Source organism: Lepisma saccharinum, chromosome 8 (genome assembly GCF_977018435.1).
Source record: "Lepisma saccharinum chromosome 8, izLepSacc3.1, whole genome shotgun sequence".
Classification (NCBI taxonomy): Eukaryota; Metazoa; Arthropoda; class Insecta; order Zygentoma; family Lepismatidae; genus Lepisma; species Lepisma saccharinum.
Window position 1 is genome coordinate 87,089,859 of NC_139236.1, and position 19,734 is coordinate 87,109,592.

General features: G+C 35.1%; 1 protein-coding gene across 5 annotated transcripts in view; it reads left to right on the forward strand.

Annotated features, from left to right (window-relative positions):
• Window positions 1-19,734, forward strand: part of LOC145991267 (solute carrier organic anion transporter family member 74D-like) — a 150,316-nt gene that overhangs the window by 113,732 nt on the left and 16,850 nt on the right. For all 5 annotated transcript variants that reach the window (XM_083127239.1, XM_083127238.1, XM_083127242.1 and 2 more), the window contains exons 3-6: window positions 4,260-4,400; window positions 7,397-7,531; window positions 14,513-14,677; window positions 17,129-17,254. In XM_083127239.1, the coding sequence (XP_082983365.1) occupies window positions 4,260-4,400; window positions 7,397-7,531; window positions 14,513-14,677; window positions 17,129-17,254 (567 nt within the window). The remainder of the gene's footprint in view (window positions 1-4,259; window positions 4,401-7,396; window positions 7,532-14,512; window positions 14,678-17,128; window positions 17,255-19,734) is intronic.

Consider the following 19,734-nt stretch of genomic DNA (forward strand, 5'->3'; position numbering starts at 1 on the left):
TGTGTTCCTGGCAACCCTGTACCGCATCGCTTCACGACGGGATATGACGTCACAAATGCAATTAAATGTTGTGTGTGGTTGCCAGCATTCAGGCGGCAAAACGGGCTTTTTTGAACGACGCTCCAACGAGCAAAATGTTACTGAGAAAATTTGTTTGTTTTGATATCCTCTATACGTTTCCGTGGTCCGTGGGCGCCATTAAAATGACAAAAAGAAAAATTGTTTGTTTTGATGTCCTCTATAAGTTTCCGTGGTCCGTGGGCGCCATTAAAATGTATATACATACAGGGTGTCATTTTAATGGCGCCCACGGACCACGGAAACGTATAAAGGACATCAAAACAAACAATTTTTCTCAGTAACATTTTTCTCGTTGGTGCATCATTTCGGTGCTACATCTATTCAAAAGAGACCGTTTTTCCGCCTGGATGCTGGCAACCCAACACAACATTTGATCGTATCTGTGACGTCACTTCCTGCGGCGAAACAGCGCACGGCAGAGTTGCAAGGGGGACACAAATTTTGTGAAAATTTACAAACTACCAATGACGTGATTAAGTGTAAAACGAAGCGAGAAACGCGTCCAGTAGACCGAACATCATAGCCTACCAGCCAGAAGGTCAGTGTTCATCTCAGGGGAAGTGGGAAGTGAACCAACGATATGAGAAATGGTAAAAACGTATTCAAAATGAAGTGTCAATTTCGGATTTTGTCTCAGCCTACATGTCAAATATCAACAACAATACATTTTATTGTACTTATAGCTTACATGTGGCTGTTTGCGCCCAGTTACATGTCAAATATTTGCAAATCTCGTTGCAAGGTTGGTATCTACAGGTTTGTGTCCAGATGCCTTGTGGTACTTTTGTGCTGATAACGGAAGTATCCGAGGTTCACATTGTTACATTACGGCTAAAACACGTACAACCACTGTAACAATCTAATTATGAATCAGTATCAGAAGGACGAAGTGGATAGACTAAATTGTGGATGCCAACTTGGTAACTAGATTTGCAAAATTCGATATGACCACTTCCACTTGAATTCTGTTTTCTTTCTACCAGTTTTCGTGTCGTTTGTTTACTTCCTGTTAGGTTAAAGAACGTGTTTTCTCGTTTTCTTTTACGGTACATAATGTGGCTGATTGTAGCTATGTCATTTTTCACAGAATATGAGTGTTCCTGGCAACCCTGGAACGCATCGCTTCAGGACGGGATATGACGTCACAAATGCAATCAAATGTTGTGCGTGGTTGCCAGCATTCAGGCGGCAAAACGGACTTTTTTGAACGACTGTAGCGTCGAAATGATGCACCAAGGAGAAAAATGTTACTGAGGAATGTTGTTTGTTTTGATGTCCTCTATACGTTTCCGTGGTCCGTTAGTGCCATTAAAATGACACCCTGTGTATATATAGTATATAAGAAACCTTATTCTTATTTTGATGCAAAGCCGATGTACTGAACAATGTGTGTTTATTTTTATTCTTATTTTAATGCAAGGTCGATGTACTAAACAATATATATTTTAATTCCATTCTTATTTCAATGATGCAATGCTGTTTTTTTTTTTTTGTAGTGTGATGAAGTGTATTTTTTCAATTTTTACTTTGGTGTAGTGATGTAATGTACTACACAATTATTTTTTTTGTTATGATGTACTAAACTAAATACTATTTTATTTTGTATCTTGACGTTTTCCATGCCCTTTTAATCAAAGGTCAATGGAAGAAAAGAAAATTAAAATTAAAATTCATTCAACTTCGTTCTGGTATAAGCGCCACTTGCACTATGCATTTCGCCACACAACAGGGCCTCCCCGATGATGCAGTGGTAGCGTCGTCGCCTTGTAATCGCCTTGTTCGATATTCGGTGGAGGCACATAGTGGTTCGGATCCCACTTTAAACTGTAGGACCAGTCCCAATTAGCCTTACTGTGCATAAAGTGGACTTAAACTCCAAATCAACCAAGTCACACAACACGAACATCGCACACGCACCAAAGAAAAATAAACCCAACACTACATTACGGTAGCCAATGTGACCACAAACTAAGAAACAAGGATGTTGATTTCAACCGTCAATATCCCTCCACTTGACTTTCAATTGTTGGCATTGAAAATGTTTATATTCGTTTCTGGGAAGAAGAATTGGGTTATGATGTAAGAAATTATTTAAACGCTAAAAATTATTTATTTTAAACCAGTTAAGAAAACTACAATAATGCATGCATAAATTGCAAGCAGGCATAATTTTTTCATTGTTTACAAAAAATGATTCATTTTCAATAAATTATAATTAATCTAATTTTTAAATATGCAGTTAATAAAATTGAACAAAAGCCCTAGTGTAGCCTAATTGAAAATGATGATTTACATTTCTTATTTTGGAAGACCATAGAAGTAATATCGTCATTTTGGTTCTACTCGTAATTTAACCTTACACCTCCCTAGATGGAAAATTTGGCTTAACTTCTGGTGTTACTAATACGAGAACTGAAAAAGTAAGGTATTACTAAGTAACATGTTACTAGCACTTCCCAACTTTGCTTCTAAAGACTAGCACCTATGTCCGATCAACAACTTATTTTCATGGACATCCGCAGGATTTTTTCCAGCAAGGGGCAAGAAAGGTAATTTTTTTCCATGGGGTAAAAAGAGGCATATTTTCCCCCATAATAGTAATATCCCTCTCAAAAAACACTGCTTTAGTCTGAAATTATCATGTTCCTTAAACGCCCTTATAATAATTAAGTAGATTACTGTGACAAATGAAATTATGTGTGAAATATACACTTTTTAGATTCGAGCGTGACCCCCTCCCCCTTTTGTCCCCCTTCCGGATGTCCATGTTTATTTTGTATTTGCTGAATGAACCATGTAAAGCCATTTCATATGCACATTACGTAGGTAGTTGATTGATTGATTTATTAGCATCCATTCAACTTTACAAAAGTTTGGAATTGTCACATTGTACATGTACATTTAGAATACATCTATAAAATTATAGGCATAATATAATATAAAATACAATAGATAGTATGAGATACAAGATATCATATAAAGAGAATAAATGCATGCTCAATGTTATTTTCTTGAGACAAATTGGCTAAAAATATGTTTTCTATATTCAATGTTCGCTTCATTTGCTATGACATTATGTACACACACACACACATATATATATATACACACACACACACACACACACACACACACACACACACACACACACACACACACACACACACACACACACACACACACACACACACACACACACACACACAAACATAAATTGAGCATTAAATAGTCACCTATGGTCACCTATACTTACATCTAGATAAATTAAATCGAACAGCAAAGGAAAAAAAAAAGATAATGATGATAGGGCAGTTCTACTTTGTTATATTATTGTTGTTATTCCTGTCACTTATGGTGTCAATGTACTCTTGCACTGTGTAAAAACAATGTGCCTTTAGGAATCTTTTTAGATGTAACTTGTATACTGGCAATGACTTTATATTTTTAAATGCATTTGGTAGCATGTTAAATAAGCGTATACCATTATATGTTACCCCTTTTTGGTAGAATGTGGTATTGTGTAATTCCATATGTAAGTCATTCTTTCCCCTGGTGTTGTAGATATGGTAGTCCTTATTTGCTGTGTGTGTATTTTGACAAATTTTCATGCTTGTTAGGATTTCATATAGGTATATGCATGGAACTGGCAATATCTGTAATAAAAAAAAAAAAAAAGGTAAAGTGTTCCCCTGTGCATAGCACCACGCCATGAAGGCGTATAGGGGGTGTGGGGGTAACGCCCCACACTTTCTTGATCCGGTCGTGAGTGAGGGTGATGTGATCAGCATCACGCCCCTGACCGCCTTTACCCCCCAGGGTTTCCCCCAGGTACCCATGTTATTCGACGCTGGGTTGGCGCCGGGGCCGCTTCCACCGTTAGAAAAGTTCCCGGATTTGAACCGGCCGGGGATCGAACCCGGGACCTTGAGCATGGTAGTCAGACGCGTTACCGACTGAGCCACCGCGGCCACTGGCAATATCTGTAATTCTTGAAATAATGGTTTGCATGGTGCATCTGTTGGAGCATTTGCCAGAATTCTAACAGCTCTCTTTTGTAGTCTGAATAAAGTAATGCTTTTGTTTGCTGTAGCTTCAATGTGCAGATCCCACTTTAAATTTTCAGACATGTAAGTTTAGTTTTTTATTGATTCTTCCATGTATTTTCTCTTCCATTGTAGCCATTATAATAGGAATCAGAATACTGGGACCAGTATTTGGATATCTCCTGGGATCAGTTTGCACAATGATCTACGTTAACCCTTTCAAAGAACCGGGAATTACTCCAGAAAACCCACATTGGATTGGAGCCTGGTGGCTAGGTAAGATTTTTTTTTTCATCCGCTGCAATTTATATTATGTAAAAATCAAACTCATCCAGTATGTTTGGCTTAAATTTAAAATAACATATTACAGGAGTCAAAACCGTAAAAGTGCAATAGAAATTCTAGGACAGACTGTATACAGCTCAACTGTTATTTACAAAACGATCTCAAGGCTGCAACACTAATCAAGTGAGCTTCAAAATGCCATTTTTGTTATTTTAAATATGGTGCCCCCTATACACACTTGCAACAGTGAAGAGGAGTAGTTTCTTACCCTCTGTCAGCCTAAAACTTACAGAAATTTCTCGGCAAATGAAAATTTAATACCTCTGTGCATGCTTACCACACCAGCAAGTTTAGTAATGGAGGAGAAAGTTCAACAATGGCCTCAGTTCGCAGGCAGATGGATTGAAAGGCCTTTGCAGTGGTTCATAAAGTGACTGCACGTGAACCCCAAATCCTTATTCTTCTTAAGGTATACAGGAACTAACTCAAAGTTGAAAGTACATGTAGATAAGCAAAAGGTCTGTGCTAAAATGCAGCAAACTTGTGCAACCCTACAGACAGAAATCTACTAGATAAGAAACAAAAACAAATGAATGATTTCATTTGACTCTCCCTTATAAATATAGGCTGACAAGATTTCCACGAACAAAAAGCAGGGCAGTGTGCATAAAAAGCAGTAGTTTTCTAACTTTTTTTAGCTGTTTCCTTTCCTCACCCTGTATTCCAAACACACTTTAAAAACATAAATACAAAAGGAACTTTTGCTAATTTGGCAGTAATTTTAGCAATTGTATATTATGCAGTTTTGAACTGCCAAAAAGATAAGAAAATGTTCTACTTATTAAGAAATTAACTTGAGGAACAAACAATTAATTAATAAGGCAACCTTTGAAACATGTACTTTAAAGTTTCTTAGTATTAATTTATAACAATAATGTTATGGTGTTTCTACTATTCGATTTTATATTACACCCTACGAAAAATATGGCTACACCCATTGGCAAAACTTTTTCTAATGAATCATAAGCTAGCCAGCAATGCTAGATGTTGAAGGTCATAAATGAAAAAAAAAAAGATACATTTTGTGTTAGTAATGTACTTGCTTTGTACTTGTAGTATTATAAAGTTATAAGAAAAGGAGAAATTTCCAAAAGACATAATGACCCTATTTTAAAACATAATATGTATATGAAGAGGTTTTCTCAGGATATCAACCAGGTGATTTCCGTCCAGATACGCTTTTGAGAGCTAACATCACTCTCATCTTCAGTCTCTGAGACAGTGGCGCCCCCCAACCTTGTTCGGAAATGAGTTCTAGGGGGGGCAAGGGAGACAAACATTGATGGCCAAGTGTACTGCAGGGGGCAATAACCGCCCAGAACTTCAAATTTATGCAAATAAAAATACTTTTCGTAATTTTTTTTGATTGCTTTGCTCGCAATGCCTGCTTTTCTTAGCCTTATCAAATTCAGAACCGTAGCTAGGGGATGGCAGGAGATGGCCTGGTTGCCGAACGATCTAAATAAAAAAAGTTATAAAATTGATTTATTGATTTGTGTTTTTTTTAAGTCTACTTTATGCACAGAAAGGCTAATTGAGACTGGGCCTATAGCTTAAAGTGGATTCCGAACCAGTGCCTCCACCGGGTATCTTACCCGGGACCCCTTGATCACAAGGCGACGATGTTACCACTACACCATCGGGTAGGCACAAAAGTTGTAAGTGATATAATGCCATGGCGTTCGTAAAATTATTTGCACCCTATTAAATTAATATTGATTTCAGCATGCAACAAAATTGGATCCAAAAATTATCTTCCTCACTTCACTCGCAATTTATATTTGTTCGCTGTAATGCATTGTAAATCACCAGACAGAGAAATAAGACTTGTCTTAATTGATTTTGTTTTCAATTAATGAATAATTGTCTGGAGGAAAGGGAGTGTGCACATTTCAGAGACAATTTATGTATTTTTTGCTGTTGGTTTATTGCGAAATGGTTGAATTGGTTGTGTAATGTATTTAAATAATATATGCTGTATATAATATTTATTAAAGAAACTTTGAATACGTACACAATTTAGTGTCACACTTCACTCCACGTTGTATATAGTAAAACATATATCGCGCATGAAAGTTATACATGTTAATGTAAAAAAAGAATTATATTTGGAATGCATTTACCAAGCATTTTCTGTCTTTCAAAAATAGTTTATGTGCTTGTTTTCCGTTATTAATGTAAAATTGAACGTGTTAAAAAAAAAATTCAAATCGTTTGTTCGAACACAAATGCTTTAGCACAAACTTCTACCCCCTTTTTGCATAATTTACAAGGATAATAACGTCTTTGATACTACTACTACTAATAGTAATAATAATGTTGGTCCTGGGTCCGAATCCCGGCTTGGGTATGGATGTTTGCGAGTATCCATTCATCATTTTCATCATGCCATCATTCATCCCCATCTTCACAAATTAGCCAAAAGTGGCACAAGAAGCTAAGTAAAATAAAGCAAATCAATAATAATAATATGTGATAACATAATTAGTAACATTATTATTATTATTAACATTATTTTTATTAACATTAATATTATTAAAATAATTCTTCTTCTTATTATTATTATTATTGGTATGTTAATCCTGGTGCTTCCCCCCACCCCCCAGACAAAAAATCGTGGTTGCGCCTTTGCTCTGAGAGTGATGTTTGCTCTCGAAAACTCTGAAACCTATTCGGAAATCACCTGGTTAATATCCCGAGGAAGCCTCATCATTATTCTCTGCCAGGAAAGCTTCAGGAATTGTAATTATAATGCAGATATATTTGTAGTTTAGATTTGGAAGCTAGTTCTGGCAGGGGCATGTTGGTGTAATTTTTAATTACTCTTCCTTAAATTTCATTCAGTATGGTACATTTGTTTCTGTCATTTATATTTATATTCTCTGAAACCTTTTTACAGAAGTATTAATCCATCTTGTTTGATACAGGAATGGTTTTTGTGGCTGCCATGCTTATGTTAGCTTCAATTGCAATGTTTTCATTCCCACAACAGCTGAACAACAATAACAGAGCCCCAGTTGCTCCAAGAATACAACGAAATATTCCAAAACCAAAAATAAGAGGTAAGGATTCTAAGCAAAAGTATTTTATCCTTTTTCAAAATGAAAGGTAAAGATTATGTTTTTTTAGACTATGCATGTATTTTATTATTACACTAATTAACTTTATAAATCAATATTCTTGTGTGTATTGCTGGTGTACATAGGACTGTCACTTTTTTTTATTTCCTTGTATAATTGAATTACTGGAAATTTTGTTCAGGAGGAACTTGAATAGTGAACAGTGGGATTCTTACAATCCAGAAGTGCTCATGAGTCTACAACTCAATGAAAAAACTGGTTGTTTCATCAAATTGCCCACTTATCTTGCTTTTTAGCTACATGATAATTTTACATAATGATTACAGTGTAAGTGAAATCTGATATTGTTTTATTTTGATATTGCATTGTTTTCAGATATATTTAACCATAGTGATCATCTGCATATGAGGCTACCAACTTGGTTTTTGAAAATTAGTGGATCTCTACCCACATTCAAAAGATATTTAGTGGGTACTAATTGTTTGGGTCCCCCGTGCAATCAATGTGTGTGTGTTTATCTAATTATATTATTATATAATATTATTATATTATATAATTACAAGTACAAGTACAAGTGTGCATTTTGAAACTTTTTATCTGCTTCATTGCAAGTAAGAACTGATTTACATAAACTTATGTGTGCTGAATTCAGATCTGCTTTCAGTTTTCTCCTATCACGTCATTTTCTTTTGTAATATCATTTTAAAATTAATGTATATTAATCAAGTTTGGAGTATTTTCAATGAAACTGAAGTATTACAACAAGTCATAGGAATTAATATTTTATACAAGTTTTGTCATTGATTTCAGTGCACCATCATAAAGAGAAGTTCATAGAGTATGAGTGAACCCTAACAGATCAAACAGAAGATATTTTGCACCGTTTCACTGAGCTTCTACTGTAATTGACAGAAGTATCTCTCTTGAGGCACCAGCAGTAATCAGCCATCATGGCCTCATTCCACCGCCCTTGATATCTTGTTTCCATGGTTCTGATATCTTTGTGGAATCTTTCACCTTGATCATCACTTTTTGCACCTATATTCTCAGGGAAGTAATCAATATGGCTATTCAAGAAATGAAATTTAACACTCATTCTGCACCCTAACAATTTCAAGTTTTGTAGCATTTCGTCAACAATCTGTTCGTAGTTTTCTGATTTCTTGTTGCCCAGAAAGTTTTCACATACACTTTTGAATGACATCCACGCTGATCTTTCCACTTCATTCATGCAGTTAGGGAAATGTTGGTCTTTCATAAGAATGCGTATCTGTGGGCCATCAAATAAATAGACCTGCCTGAATTTTGGCTTCAGATTTATTTTCAAACTTTGACCTCAGATATTCAAGGACATTGCTTTTCTGGCTTAGACTTCATGATGCCTAACTTAATATGGAGTGGAGGAAGGACAGCTTTATCTCTAGGAATCAAAGATTCACTCACAACATTTTTCTGTCCTGGTATAAGATCAGTATGTTTTGGCCAGTGTCTTCTCGTCCAGTGTTCATTTCGTGCTCTGCTATCCCAGAAACACATAAAGCAGTGATACTTCGTAAAACCAGTTTGTTGACCAAGAACAAATGTTAACACTTTTAAATCAGAGCAAACAATCCAGTTATGCTCGTTGTACTTTATCCTTTCCAACATGAACCTCAAGTTTATGTACGTTTCCTTCAAAACTACTGAATATCCTGGAGGTATTGAGGGCAGCAAGTTGCCGTTACGAAGCAGTACTGCTTTCATGCTCCTCACCAAACTGTCAACAAATAACCTCCAATCAGCAGCATTATACTAGACACCAAGGGCTTCAATCAAACCTACCATGTTATTGCAGTACACCAGTTTATCCATCTTTGAAAAAAATTGTACAAGTTCATATTCCCTATGTGTGTACCAAGCAAACGTAGTTCCCGGAGCAAGGGAATTATTTTCTTTGAGTCGTGATCCAAGAAGTTCAGCACTAATTTTGGGTAAATACAGGTCTCTAACTAAATCATTTAACCTTGTGCAAACAGACGAGGAGAAGAAGGTCCACTTGTTTGAAATGAAGGATCATGTTCGTGTTCAGAGGTCTCTTCTGATTCACCGCTGTTATCCTCCAGCTGCGTAGGTGCAGGGATTGGCAGTTCATCACTGTGTGGAAGGGGGCGGATGGCTGATTTAATATAGGGATATTTCACGGATTTCTTGTTCTTCTTGTTTATGTCTTGCACGTTACATAAACAGAAGTAACAATCACTTGTGTGATCTCGAGGCTCCAACCACACCGTTGGACAACCAAACTGCAGTGAAGCGCATTTTCCTTTCACCCAGTGATTCATTTTCACTGAACACGTACTACATATCTAATGAGGTGCCCAGGCTTTGTCTTGATCACCTAGACAACACCAAAATATGCCAAGTAGGCCTTTTTGTAGAAAGAAGTAATATTTATCCTCTGTGTTGGCAACATATAACTTCCACAAGTGTAACAGAAACTATCGGGATGATTTATACACGCCTGGTGAGACATTTTTCAGCACCACTTCACACTACAATCTCAAAACTAGGTTTCCTCGATAAGCTCACACACAAACACATATAGACCACCTGAAAGCAGTTAAATCCAAGACATAAAAACAGTTCAACAAGTGAGCAGCATTTCCCAAATGAAACTAACAAATGCCAGTGAAGAAATGAGTATTTTCTTCACGTGCATTTTGAAACAATAGGTAGACATTGTTTCATCGACAATACTCGGGCATTGTTGGAAGCCAATATCAGGGCATTATTGAAAGTCAATATCAGGCCATTGTTGGATGCCAAGTTTCTTAAAACAAAATTGAAATTAACTGCAAATTACTTAAGTAGATATATCCTAACTACCTTTACACTAGAAAAAAGGTGGTTTCGTTAGAAATTGAAAAAGCGTAAAAAAATAATCATGACGTGATGAGAAAGAACGAAATGTCATTTCTGTCATCACTGATGGTAAGCTTTCTGATAATGTAATTTCTTTCGCTGAAGCAAATTGGTCGCATACTTATACATAGTTATACATACATACAGATACAGATATCTGAACCTGGAGTCCATTTTTCTAGTTTCTTTAAATTTAACAGATATATTGCTGCCCCTATTAGAATTTCTTTTAGATACCCAACCAAAGGCTAATGAAAACGTAAAACATAACAGGGACACATTGAAGAGGATGATAACGCGGTCTGATATTTAGCAAAACAAGAACTGCCAGACAAGGCCAAGAGGAAAATGCGCAATCTCTAAATAAGAGCAATTGTATGGAACACTATATTGCAAGTGCCAGGCTTGATCACCCATTAAGATATTTATTTACTTAAGTTTTCCATGGTGCTTCAGCAGGCATTAAAAACGACTTTGCAGCACAAAACACAAACCAAACACACACACCTTATAGACACATAAATACCACAAAAAGAGAATTTAATGAAGCTAATTTTAGTTACTTTAACTACTTAATAAGTAGAGAATCGTGGGATGGCCTATACTACCAAACTGATGTGAATGAAGCATACGAGACATTGCAGTCTGCCATTTCATACTCATTTAATTTAGCATTTCCCAAAATAACAAAAAAAAAATATACATTAAAACAAAATCAAATTGGATAACACCCGACATCAAAGAAAACTGGAAAGATTTCATCATAATGAATAAATGCAGACACAAATTCAAAAGTGAAACATTCAATTCATATCTAAAGGAAAAAAGAAAGGAGTTTGAAAACTCAGTCAAGGAAGCAAAAAAAGACTATAATAGCAATATGATCCTAGACTCAAAAAACAAACAAAAAACCTTGTGGCATATTGCAAAAACCGAATTAGGTATGGTAGGGAAAGAAAAATACAAAGACAACATATCACTAAAACACGAAGGCAAAAGCGTGGTCAATCCCCAAGATGTAGCATCAACTTTCAATAAATACTTTACTGGGATAGTAGAAAAAATAACAAAAAACATCCAAAAACAAAATCATAAAACTAGTAATATAACTAAAGTAGATTCTAGTATATACTTACTCCCAGCAGACGAGAAGGAAATATTTAGCTTAATAAGTCGCTTGAAAAACAATTATTCTGCCGGCATAGATGAGATACCTGACATTGTAATAAAAAAATGCGCCGCACACCTATGTGGCCCAATACGTCATGTAGTTAATCTAAGTCTCCTTACCGGTAAATATCCAGAACAGCTAAAAACTGCCATAATAAAACCTCTGCACAAGAAAGGGTCAAAAAATGAAATGAGTAATTACAGACCAATCTCTCTTCTCCCAGTCATCTCAAAAATACTTGAAAGGGTTATGTACAATAGATTAATAACATTTTTTAACAAATTTTCCATCATTTCTGAACAACAACATGGTTTTTGCAAAGGAAAATCTACACAATCTGCTATACACACATTCACAGAAGCAATTAGAGAAATTTTGGATAAAAAAGAACACTGTGTAGGGCTCTTTCTTGATCTAACAAAAGCATTTGACACTGTCAACCACAAACTCTTGGTAAAAAAAAATGGACCAGTATGGGATCAGGGGAGTAGCAAAAGAATGGTTTAAATCATATTTAACAGACAGGAATCAGATAGTAGAAATAACTCACATCGATGAGGATAATAACAAGGAAAATTATCGATCAAAGAAACAAAGTATTACATATGGTGTACCCCAAGGATCCATTTTAGGACCCTTACTTTTTTTAATTTACATCAATGACCTTCCACAAAACTGTAAAGATGCAAACACAACTCTCTTTGCTGATGATACAACTGTTCTTATAGCAGGAACAAACACAGAACGGTTAAAACACAACGTAAAGAATACAATCACTCACATCTCAGAGTGGATAGAAAAAAATGGTCTTGTGGTAAACACTAAAAAAACAAATGCAATTAGATTTCAAATCAACAGCTGTAGCAGTGAAACTCCAGATATTAACTTTCAAGATCAGGACATAGAATATGTATCTAACATAAAATTTCTTGGCGTACAACTGTCTGAAAATTTAAAGTGGGATCTACACATTGAAGCTACAGCAAACAAGGTTAGTGGGTTTTGTTATGCGATAAGAACAGTAAGAAATGTAGTAAATCTAGAAGCAGCAAAAACACTATACTATGGCATCATTCACTCTGTATTACGGTACGGCATCATTTTCTGGGGGAACATGAACAAAAGCATTACATTATTCAGACTACAAAAGAGAGCTGTTAGAATTCTGGCAAATGCTCCAACAGATGCACCATGCAAACCATTATTTCAAGAATTACAGATATTGCCAGTTCCATGCATATACCTATATGAAATCCTAACAAGCATGAAAATTTGTCAAAATACACACACAGCAAATAAGGACTACCACACCTACAACACCAGGGGAAAGAATGACTTACATATGGAATTACACAATACCACATTCTACCAAAAAGGGGTAACATATAATGGTATACGCTTATTTAACATGCTACCAAATGCATTCAAAAATATAAAGTCATTGCCAGTATACAAGTTACATCTAAAAAGATTCCTAAAGGAACATTGTTTTTACACAGTGCAAGAGTACATTGATACCGTAAGTGACAGGAATAGCAACAATAATATAACAAAGTAGGACTGCCCTATCATCATTATTTTTTTATTTTTCCATTGCTGTTCGATTTAATTTATCTAGATGTAAGTATAGGTGACTATTTAATGCTCAATTTATGTTTGTGTGTATGTATATATATATACATGTGTGTGTGTACATAATGTCATAGCAAATTAAGGAAGCATTGAATATAGAAAACATATTTTTAGGCAATATGTCTCAAGAAAATAACATTGAGCATGCATTTATTCTCTTTATACGATATCTTGTATCTCATGCTATCTATTGTATTTTATATTATATTATGCCTATAATTTTATAAATGTATTCCAAATGTACATGTACAATGTGACAATTCCAAACTTTTGTAAAGTTGAATGGATGCTAATAAATCAATCAATCAATCAATCAATAAATTCAATGAATTCAATTTTACTCTAAATATTTCTAAATTTTTAAGAAAATTGTTCACAGAAAACTTGAAATACTTGTCCACAGAAAAGAGAGTGGTGAGGGGCTACACTTTCGTCCTTTGCCAAGGCTTTTCTTATAGGTTTATTATATTTTCTTGTTTTATTATTTGAAATTCTAAACGTAGATTAACTGTAATCACAACAATTATTGTCGCAACAATAAGGTAAATTTTTAAACACATATATTCATAAATCCTGTATGGATGTTAAGGTAAATTTCAAAGGAGACTTCAGGAATGGGTGGATGAATCAAGTGTCGGAGATTACCCACTAGTTAAAACCAGCATACACCACTGGTTGAAAACCATAACAGTTTACATCCCACTTACTTTTCATGGGCATCAGGTTTTATATGGTATGTTATGAAACCAGCTTAAAGCAGTGGCATGAGCCAGTGCTCAAAGTAAGGGGGGATGCAGGGGGATGGTGCCCCCAGTTAGCAAAATTTGTGCAAAGCATTCCCCCCATTGTTAGCATGCTAAACCATAGAAGCATTCTCCCAGCTAACCGTAAGGCTTGATCGAACATCCCCTCAGTTAACATTTTCTACTTCAGGCACTGGACATGACCAAGGGAAAAGGATTGGTGGGTGTCATTACCCATCCACACCCTCTCAGTCCCAGCATTCCTAATGCCAGAAAAGTTGGCAAAATATAGAGCTGACTAACGAAAATAGAAGACACAACCCCCTCCCTATTATGGTTATATTCCTCCCTTTCAAAATTCCTGGCCATGCCACTGGCTTTAAAATATTGGTGTGAAAATAAGCTAACTTCTCTCTGATTACAGATACACTTACACAAACACACGCACATGCATATATGTGAAATTATTTTATGTAAGATTTTGATGAATTATCAATCTACCATCTTTAATTTCAGATTTTCCGAAAGCAGTGAAACGTTTATTAAAGAATAATATTTTAATGCTACGAACTGCAAGCAGTGTTCTGCACCTAATGCCAATTGCTGGTTTATACACATTCCTGCCAAAATATTTGGAAACTCAGTTTCGACTTCCAGCTCATACGGCCAACATGGTATCAGGTGACATAATTCTCTTTACAAATTTTGATAGAAATAAATATGGGATAATTTTTCCTCCATAGGTCACATATTATAAAATATAACTTCTTGTTTTATAAGATAGGATATCATTTTAAAAATAGAATCAGGATAAATCTTTTGATACAAAGTACCAACTAGAGAATTTAAGTCTTACTGTACAAATTCCATCAGTGTATTTCTTCAATCAATAAATTGTAGAATTAGAATAGATTAAGGTATAAGGTAGAATTTCCATTGTATTATAGTATTCCAATGCAATGTTTGATTGACATGTGTGATAGCACAACATGTATGTTCAAACATGTGATTCATGGATGAAAATAAATCTAATCAAACCTAGTCTATAATATTTAATGTCATATTTTTATTGCTACAGAAAATTGCCTAAGTTTGAAAGTGAAATGGCCTATTTTATTATCAAGTTAAATAAAATTTCTGTTGTGAATTTAGGTAATTTTTTTTGCACCAAGTATCAGTACAAATATAAGTAATTTTTCAAAGTTATTTCAGTCAGATTTCAATATACAAATACTAATTCTTCCAATGCCACTCTGATATTTATTGAGGATAGTAATAAAATTTAACCTTAGTTAACATGAATTATAACACTGAATTCTAATACAAATTATTATTTACTATTGTTAATTTGTTATCTTTGTATGTAGCCAAGTAAAAATAACAAATATTAATGAATTACACTGTTAGGAAGGTTATACATCAATTTAAAGCTATTATATTTTTAACTATTTTTGGATATACCTATTACATCTTTTCCAGTTTCTAGAACATATATTTAGGTAAAGTGTGATGTGTTCACCATTTCTCTAGTTTTCATTGAGTATTGCAGATAATGCTATTGATGGGACAAATATTCAAAATGTGATTTCTCTAAAAAAAAAAAAAATCAGTAATTTTTATCTTATTGTGACAGGACCCATCACTAGAGGCACATATTCTTGGTAAATAAAAGAGCAACATTTCGGTACCAAAGCCGTATATAAAATTACATTTTGGTTTTAAAAATGTGAATATAATCCAAAATTTGATTTAAAAACTGCGCTTACTACACAAAATAAACATATCCCTTATAATAGCACATTTATGTCATTACCAGAATATTACATTTATTTCTGTATAAATATGTGTATTTTTGCTTCTCAAATATTTACAGTAGAATTAACTAATTTTCCGTGAATTGCATAACTCACAGGATAATTCAGACTTCAGAAAGTGTTGTGTCAGTAAATAAACTCTAAATTTCGTGTTTAAGAGTCTATTTCGCATTTTGCAGCTTATTTCGCATTATTTCGTGACAAAACAGGGTGGGAAAATACACCTCAGAAACATCAAAAATTAACATTACAATGTGTTATTTCACATTTCATGTTTTCGTTAAAAACGAAATATGCATGCCTCTACCCATCACCTTACTATAATTTGTGTTTCAAGCCATGAAAACCTCACTGCAAAAATCAAGGCTCAGTGTGCACTTTGTTCTTTACTACTGACATATTTCTCAAATAATTCCTGTTAATTCTGGGACTACTGGCTCCAGGTCACCAGTTCATGTAGGCCCGGATGGAACATCCGACAAATCCACTTGAACCTACATAATAGCACATGAATAAAGGAAATTACCTAAGAATACGGAAAATATCACATATTTTAGTACATGTACGTATTTCTATAATTTTTCCTACATGTTATTGATCGAATTACGGTATTTTACATAGATTTTCTGCCACTTTTGGCTAATCTTGAAGATGAAAATAAGTGATATTATGAAATTGATGATGGGACACTCACAATGAACAACCATGTGCTGGGATTCGAATCCGGAACCCCTGGTATCATGCCATGCTTTGACAACGAAGATTATTTTCAGTGCAGTGTAATAATATGTGAGTTTCATTCATTCTAATAAGCAGTGCTTGAAGTGAAGGGGGATGTGGGGGGGTATCCTCCCAGCTAGCAAAGCATCCCCCCAGCTGTCTCATTGTCATCATGTTGAACCAAAGTAGCACCCCCTTCCCAGCTAACCCCAAGGCTCGACCAAACATCCCTTCCCCCTCAGCTAAGATTTTCCACTTCAGGCACTGCTAATAAGTTTACAGTTAATTTTTCCGTGCAGTTTTTGTTTGCGATTTCTGGTAGCTTCGACAGGTGGTGAAATTGATCACAAACAAAAACTGCACGAAAAAATTAACCGTGAGGTTATTACCCGCCAAAGAAATAGCTTTTGATACACTATGAGTTTCATGTTATGTGCACTCACTGACAATTCTGGGTTCTTGTGACCACTTCAACTTTCAATGGAATTGTTACAACCCACAAGTGTCAATGAATGTACATTTTGTAATTTTTCTTGAATCATCATCATTAATTTGCTGTGCAAGTAAAAAAAACAAATGTTTTACATTTATTTTTCAGGTGTTGGTGGTATCCTAGTAATGGGTGTTGGAATTTTGATCAGTGGATTTTTTATTAGAATATTTAAACCTAGTGCCAGATCAGTAGCAGCCTGGGTTGCTATTACTGCGATTGTTTATGCTGTAGGTGAGTGTGTGAGATTTTATGTATACATGTAAAAATCATATCTAGTGAGACAAGAATTGATTACATACTTGGACAGACATAAATTAATTAAAGCTTGGGTAAAATGCTGTTGAAAAAAACGGAAAAGTTATGTTCCTGAAAACTTATATGAAAATTGTGGCTCAACCAAGAATCGAACCTGGATCCCAGATAGCACATAAGCTTGTGGCAAGCTTACGATAGCTTCCTTATAGCTTGTCAAAGCAAGCTTGACATGGCAAGCTGGATGTAAGCTTGATGTATGTGATACATAGTGTGATTGGATGCATTTTTTAAAAAAAATAGAACAAAAGACACACCACACCCATTTAATATAACAATAGAGATACTTATTAAACATAAACAATATTGACAAAATGAAATAAAACCGAAATACACTGGAATGAATTCCAATGTGAATAAAATGCCAAAGCTTATATTTCCTGCAGCGTACACTAGATGGCAGTGCAACTCAAATATAAAACAAACATAAGTTTTAGTAACACAAATAAGGAAAACTTTGATTGTGATTAGTGAAAAAATATGTTTTATTATCCTTCAAAAGATGTGTGAATATTGAAGTTGCAAGGAAGATCAGAAAATGAAATGTGATGAATAAAAGTGAAACGCCAATGATAAATATTTTTATCCCATACTATATAATCAGGAGCTGATCTTTCACATTCTGTACAAATGGCCTCAACCACTAAGCCAAACCCCTGGCCTCCCCACAACACCAAGAATGAGTAATTCTTCCACAGGGATCTAAATTAAAGACATATTTTAACACAACTTTTTCTGAAGTTAAAATATACTGTATTGTCTTAAAAACATAAAATGTTGAAGGGAGAGTGGAATGATAATGAAAAATTAATGACATATTGTGCTAACTAGTCCCGCACCTTGGCCATGTGGTCTAAGACGTCAGGCTTTGGGCTCAAGCTTGCTTAGTCTCTCCTGGGGGAAGTGTATCAACTTCTGCCCTGATATTTCAGCCAGCGTATGGGACAGGTGGCCACCCAACCATCGTGAGGAAATTGGAGAGCTATGATTGAGTAGCGTAACCTTGTTATAGAAAACCTACAATAACAACAGGGGATTCATCCTTATGCTGACTACACATCGTCCTGTAACGGGTTGGATGATCTCCCACCTCTGCTGAAGTATGAGGGAGTGAGTACGACAGTTGGAAGTCGTCCCTGGCCCTTAAGGGCTTTGCAGCATGAGTTACTATTATTATTATTATAATGCTAAGTAACATGAAATAAAAGTTAGAAGAATGAATAAAATGAATAGAATACGAAATAAATATTATATAATATAAAATTTTCATCAGATCATATTATTGGTGAAAATGTGTATCTAAATTTTTATTTCACAATTGTTTTTCATATTAAGTATTGACTTTATAAAGGAGACCGTGGCAAGATGACCCCCCTAAGGTTTAGTAAACCATATTGCACATAAACATGACAATGCATGGAAGGCTATTACAAATTGTTTTGGGTACATATTAGTTATTATTGATAATTGTTTTGAAAAAAAGTTATAACATATACAAAATACATACATAGGATAATACACATGACCAGGAGTGGATGAGGTGGATTTTTTTGTCCCACTTACTTCCCACCCTACCACCCCCTAACTTTCCATCCTGGTTCCCCTACTTTCCACTTCCCCCAATAAAAACCTTGACCATATATTTACGGTTATATATTTAATACCTATATAATGGTATCAAAATAACAGTAATCTATTAGCTTAAATTGCTATGCGATCTTGCAATATACTCCTTAGGTTATGCAACAGTAACTTCAATTAATTGTTGTCTACGCAAATCGAAATTTTTAAAAACAGATAGTCAAGATAATATAAATAGAAATAAGGTTCCAACGCTACTCAAAGGGGGTGCACACTTTGGCACGCCGAAGGGTGGCAGTCACCCACACTGGCGTACCCAGGATATTTTTTCGGGAGGGGCTGTAATTGTACAGGTGGATAGTACATAGAAGCTTTCGAGGGATGGGGGTGGCATACCCAATAATACAGTTTGTATTATTAGAACGTTCCACTCTCAAAAATGGCAGTCATGGGTCATTTTAAGAGAGGTATGCATTTACCACTCTGGTTTTTCCCTACATCTTTGCTGCTTTTATTTGAAAATATTGATTTTTCAAAATTTCGGAGGGGGCTGTAGCCTCATCAGCCCCCTTGCACATGCCAGTGGAATCCAGCTCACTTGGCCCATCCCTGCAAATCACTTCCTGGGTGTATGGTTTTACATAGTTCATTTTAGATGTTATTCTTAGAACATTACAACAACATATATTCATATTTTAAAAAGGAGGCTGTAGGAGAACATGAAAATGCACACAAAATTTAATAATCAGGCAAACTGCAAAGCTATCATGTACCTCACACCAGGAGGTCTTGAAATAACATTTTCTGCTGTAAGGTTT